The sequence below is a fragment of the Ursus americanus genome, chromosome 16 (genome assembly GCF_024610735.1).
Source record: "Ursus americanus isolate L20-20 chromosome 16, mUrsAme1.1.p, whole genome shotgun sequence".
NCBI classification, from domain to species: Eukaryota; Metazoa; Chordata; class Mammalia; order Carnivora; family Ursidae; genus Ursus; species Ursus americanus.
In genome coordinates, this window is record NC_142142.1 from 43677032 (window position 1) to 43683204 (window position 6173).

The 6173-nt window shown below is 43.4% G+C and overlaps 1 protein-coding gene across 2 annotated transcripts in view; it reads right to left on the bottom strand.

Annotated features, from left to right (window-relative positions):
- CHEK1 (checkpoint kinase 1) overlaps positions 1–5882 on the bottom strand; it is a 29157-nt gene extending 23275 nt beyond the window's left edge. The window contains exons 1-5 of one of the 2 annotated variants that reach the window (XM_045798075.2): positions 5226–5882; positions 4418–4492; positions 3165–3388; positions 1823–1887; positions 1659–1728 (exon numbers count right to left, since the gene is read on the bottom strand). In XM_045798075.2, coding sequence (XP_045654031.1) covers positions 1659–1728; positions 1823–1887; positions 3165–3388; positions 4418–4482 — 424 coding nt within the window. In that variant the 5' untranslated portion in view covers positions 4483–4492; positions 5226–5882. Of the gene's footprint in view, positions 1–1658; positions 1729–1822; positions 1888–3164; positions 3389–4417; positions 4493–4597; positions 4722–5225 lie in introns of those variants that run through there. The other variant, XM_045798074.2, reaches the window with a different exon arrangement.
- Positions 5883–6173: the final 291 nt, after the last annotated feature.

Genomic DNA, 6173 nt, shown 5'->3' on the forward strand with positions numbered 1-6173 from the left:
AATTAAGAAATGGGCAGAAGATATAAATAGACATTTTTCCAAAGACATACAGATGGCCAACAGACACACAAAAACAGGCTCAATATCAGTCATCATCAGGGAAATGCAAATCAAAACTACAATGAGATATCACCTCACACCTGTCAACAACACAGGAAACAACAGATGCTGGTGAGGATGCAGAGAAAGGGGAACCTCCCTGCACTGATGGTAGGAATGCAAACTGGTTGCAGCCACTCTGGAAAACAATATGAAGGTTCCTCAAAAAGTTAAAAATAGAACTGCCCTGAGGTGCCTTGGTGGTGCAGTTGGTTAAGCCTCCCACTCTTGATTTCCACTCAGGTCACAATCTCAGGGTCCTTAGATCAAGCCCCAAGTCGGACTCTGCACTCAGTGTGGAGTTGGCTTGCCCCTCTTCCACCCCACATGCACACACTCTCTCTTGCTTTCTCTCAAATAAATACACAAATAAATAAAATCTTTAAAAAAAAAATCAAAAAACAGAACTACCCTACGACCCAGCAACTGCACTACTAGGTATTTACCCAAAGGATACAAAAATATCGATTTGAAAGGACACATGCACCATGATGTTGATAGCAGCAATATCAACAATAACCAAATTATGGAAAAAGCCCAAGTGTCCACCGACTGCTGAATGGATAAAGAAGTTGTGGGTGTGTGTGTGTGTGTGTGTGTGTGTGTGTGTGTGTGTGTAAAATGGGATATTACTCAGCCATAAAAAAGAATGAACTCTTGCCATTTGCAATGACGTGGATAGAACTAGAAAGTATTATGCTAAGCAAAATAAGTCCATCAGAGACAAATACCATATGATTTCACTCATATGTGGAATTTAAGAAACGAAACAGATGAACATGGGGGCAGGGAGAGAGACAAACCATAAAAAGGACTCTTAACTATAGAGAACAAACTGAGGGTTGCTGGAGGGGAGGTGGGCGGGGGAATGGGTTAAATGTATGATGGGTATTAAGGAGGGCACTTGTGATGAGCACTGGGTGTCATATGTTAAGTGATGAATCACTAAATTCTACTCCTGAAACTAATATTACACTATATGTTAACTAATTGGAACTTAAATAAAAACGTGAAACAAACAAACTAAATAAATAAATAAAAAGAACAAACAGGATAAGGCTGAAGTCCAGGGTATTTCAATGGAAACTTTATTAATTCACTGAAAAGTTGTTTAAGACTATTCGTACAGCTATTCATTTAGTGAGCTACCCTTGCATCTAGGTTAGATTTCTCTATCTCATCCACAACTATATCAGGAAGAACTTGTGAAGTCTAAATATACTGAGTCTCTCAAACTTCCTAGACTTTTCAGATTTTCTGCCCTAAAATTTCAATAACACAAAAGCTTCAAACCTGCCTTGTATGGATTAAAATAATTTAGGTGGGGACGCCTGGGTGGCTCAGTCAGTTAAGCGGCTGCCTTTGGCTCAGGTCATGATCCCAGGGTCCTGGGATTGAGTCCCGCATCAGGCTTCTTGCTCAGCAGGCAGCCTGCTTCTCCCTCTGCCTGCCACTCCCCCTGCTTGTACTCTCTCTAACAAATAAGTAAATAAGATCTTTAAAAAAAATTAAAATAAAATAAAATAATTTAGGCGGCAGTGACAAAAAGCTAAGCTTACCCCTTTCATCCAACAGGAGATTTTCTGGCTTAATATCCCTGTGAGTTATCCCAATACCATGCAGATAAACCTAAAAGAGAAACAGAAGGAAACATACCAAAATTTGGTAACTTACTTCATTCATAATAATTTTAAACAAAAGGAAAAGAGACAACTGTACCTACCACCCCTGCCATGAGTTGATGGAAGAACCTCTGAGCATCTTGTTCAGGCATGCCTATGTCTGGCTCTGTAAGAATTAATTATGAAAGTTAGTCTGCCAGGTAAACATAATCAGGAATCAACCACACAGTCTCCTAATTCTAAGGTTAGATTTTTGTGATGGTACTCTGGCAAACAGAATCTTATGATAACAATTAAAAGACTCTGGTGTCCACTAACTCATACAATACTTAATAACTCACATGTCCCCATCTGTTATGTGGCAAAAATAAATTAACATCACAGGGAAGTTATAGAGAGAAACAACAAACTACTATCCAAATCAAGACTGGAAGCCATACCTTGAAAGCCTCTGCTTATCTTACACTAACCATCAGCTATTTGGTATCTTCCAAATTCTCCCCTAATTTTTTCTAAATGCTATGACAATATTTTCCCCACCCCTGAAATGTAATTGTCGAAGTGTAAGCCTGGGCAAATACAAAGTAATTTCACTAAATATTTAACAACAAAATGAAACTTCATACAATCCCTCATACTACAAAGCCATGAATGCCTGCAAAGTCCCTTCAGAAAATACGGTTTTATTAAGAAATGTTCTATTGTCAGTTATCTTTTTATATATTGATCTCCCTCTTTACCTCTTGGTTTCTTTTACACTGAATTCTCTCCCGAGATACATACTGGAGATTCTAATAATTGGCTTTTAAATATGAACACAATAGCTTTAAATAATAAATATAGATCCACATAATATTATTATGTACTTCTTAGTGTTCTGCAATATCAAGCCTTTGAACCTACATAGAACATTGAAGTAGCAAGTATAGAATTTACTAAATATAGGCAAAGCAATTCTGCAAAATTCTCAAGTTAATTTCACTTAAAGAAGAAATATAACAACATGCTATTATTGGGGTTCTGTAAATATATGTAATGATTACATGTAACTGGAATGTCTATAAAGAAAAACCACTGTACAGGTAAATAATACATTGTACTAATAATACTTCGCCATGAGATTAAACTCTACAAAACAGCAATCCTAACCAAAATCACATACACAATTTGGGGAGAAGGTTTTCCTTGATGATTCCATATATGTTTTAATGTGTTAATATAACTTGCAAAAACAAGAAAACTTACTCCAATTTCACTGTTGCATAAGGCAGTTCTGAATGGAAAATGACCAAATAGTAGACGCAAGATTAAAAAACAAATTTAGAAACTTATTTAGTACCGGGGATGTACTGTATGGTGACTAACATAATATAATAAAAAAACATTAAAAAAAAAAAAGAAACTTATTTAGTAGAATAGTTATCTTAAAGCTTATTTCCATACCAATTCTGTCAAAAAGTTCCCCTCCACTACAGTACTCCAGAAATAGATACTGGATATTGCCTTCTCTCCTGTGACCATAGAATTTCACTACATTCTCATGATTTAACATTTTATTGATACAGATCTCTTTCTTAATATTTTCTGGACAGTCTATGGCACGCTTCATGTCTACAATCTTGACTGCAACTGCTTCTTCAGTTCTTCTATTCACAGCAAGTTGAACCCTAAAAAGGAAAAGGAAGACACCTGAATTCTATTTCATGAAAGCTTCAAAAGATTAAATATGTCTCGATCAACAGTTTTACCTTCATTACTTTCTCTACCCAGTACAAACCAAGGAAATGGTTTCTGCCATGCTCTCAACAGATACTACTCCCTTCTGAAATGCGAAGCACGATGACTAATGCTCTAAAGTCATTATGTTGTACATCCAAAGGTTATTTAATACTTGATAAAATAAACTAAAACGGAGTAACAGTAATTCCATGCCACATCACATATACACATGCTCTATTCATTTAATTTTAATAACACTACCTAAGATTTATTAACCTCATATTATATATGTCTGTGGTAACTGTTCTAAGGGGTAGGTACTATTACTGTCATCTTAGAGCTGAGGAAACAGAGGCGCACATTAAGAAGTTTGCCTAAGGGGCGCCTGGGTGGCACAGTCCTTAAGTGTCTGCCCTCGGCTAAGGGCGTGATCCCGGTGTTCTGGGGCCTTCTGGGGCCGAGCCCCACATCAGGCTTCTCCGCTAGGAGCCTGTCTCTTCCTCTCCCACTCCCCCTGCTTGTGTTCCCTCTCTCGCTGGCTGTCTCTGTCAAATAAATAAATAAAATCTTTAAAAAAAAAAAAGATGTTTGCCCAAGAACACAAACCAAGGTGTTAGTATGGGATGCGTGAAGATTTGAAACCGGGCAGTCTGACTCCAGAGTCTGTTCATTTGCTCATTTAACCACTATGCTTAAACCCCAGGAAGGAATACGTGGGAGGAGAAACCAACTTCACAAGTCTCTTCCAGCTCTTTACAGAGAAAATGTTTTTAAAAGGGGGAGGCGGGGGGATTAATCCTTACAAAAGATTGTGCGGCTCCAGTTCCCCAAAATCTTAAGACTTCAAATGCAAAGATCTGTTCTCTAAGTTGCCACTGTATTAGAATAAACAATTCCAAAACAGCGAATATGTACTCAAGACAACAGACGGAAAGCTAAAGCAGGTGTGAAGGCGGGGTAAACGAACTCGCACTCACTCTCCATAGGCACCTTCTCCCAGGGTTTGCACCAAGTCCCAGTCTTCCACAAAGGGCACTGCCATGACTCCACGGCTGTAAAAGGCAGGAACCCAGAAAAGATGGGGGTGAGAATAAGCTTCAACCCCCTGCCATGATCCCTCAGTATAGCTAAGAGTTCGGTCTCCCCTTACACCTCACCCGTATTTTATCCAAGGCTTTAAACCACAAGCAAGTATTCTAAATTCTGGCATGTTGTGGTGTAAATCACCATCCCCGTGCCCACGCACAACCAAGCAGAGACTGCCTTCCTCAGGCCTCTGAGAAAAAGCAGCGGCTGTGTTGAAGAGCCGGGGGCACCAATGCTTTGAGGGGAATGACTGCGGACGGGCAGGGGGGGAGACGGGTGAGGGGCTGCGAGCCAGTGGAGACGGACAGTTTAACTACGACGCCTGCAGCCCCTCCTCCCCCCCCCCCTTGTTCAGCTCCAACTCCCACCCCCACTCCGTCCCAAAGGCCGGGAGGAGCCTGGGGCGGGGCCAAGCTGCCCCAAGAAGCGGAAGGAAGGGCTGGCAGGCACTCGAGACGGCCGGCGCCCATACCTCTGGGGTCCCCAGCCCGCAGAGGGGTAGGCTCTCCAATCCCCCCACATAGGGGTTCCCCTGGTCCCACACTCCTCCACCCCCCGAAACCGCCCCTCAGCTGGAGTCTCTCCGATCCCCTTCGCTCGTCATCGATAACTTTCTCCCAACACGCCCCTCCCAACTAATGTAGACCCCGAACTCCTTCTACAGGCTCCTTTCACACCCTACCGGCCGCCCCTCCTCACCAGGCCGTCCTTTGCCCGCCACCACAGGAATCCAAATGCAGCGCTTTTCCCGCCAAAACTCTGCCGGCGTCACGCTGTCGCAAACGCGCGCACCCTTGCCGTAAAGCAGGAAAGCGCGCGTCCCTTCGACCCGCTACTTGAAAGGGAGGCCGTAGCGGGCTGCGGGCGCTGAGAGGTTTTCTCGGATGCGTAGGCCGGCCGCGTCCGGGCTTGTTTGGAGTCGAGGGGGGATCCAGGCTGGAGAGGTTTAAGAACTATCGAGCACATCAGCGCGAAGGATCTCTGGGCCCAAACGCTAGCAGGTATCCGGTGCGTGGCCCGCAGCCGGGCCGCGCTCGCGCTTCTGGGCGGAGCCGAAGCCCCCTCGGACGCAGGCACACAGTCTGTTGGCTGCGGGGTCTTCGTGTGCCCTCCCCGCGGTTCTGGACCTGCACACCCCGTTGCACAGCTGCCTGGCAGCAGTGTGCGAATCGCACTCATAAGTATTGCTTCTGAAACGTTCAAATGCGGTACAGCTCAAACTGGAGCTGAAAAACTAGGAACAGCTGTTGCGAACCGATCCTGTGAAAAATGAAAGAACTTTGTGGCGGGAGCGAGAAGCACCCAAAAAAGACTGGCAAGACAGGCTGCGCTGCAGTGTGGGTGGAAGGCATCCAGCTGAAGCAAGCTACTTTTTGTAGTGTGAGGGCGTGTCAGGATAACCAGTTTTGCCTTGTCTTGTCTCGAGGCTCCAAAACCGTATCTTATCCCAACCTTTTTGAGGAAACAGCATCCCCATAACCAAGTCCTACCCGCTTTCTCATTCTTGGTGTGTAAGAAACAGACAGGTGGAGGCAAAGGACTGTTTCCTCATTTTACGATGCTGATTTTAAACGCAGAGTAACCAGTTTGGGAAAGAAAATTCTGGGGAAAGGTACTTGCTTGAGAACAAAATAATGCGGAAAAACT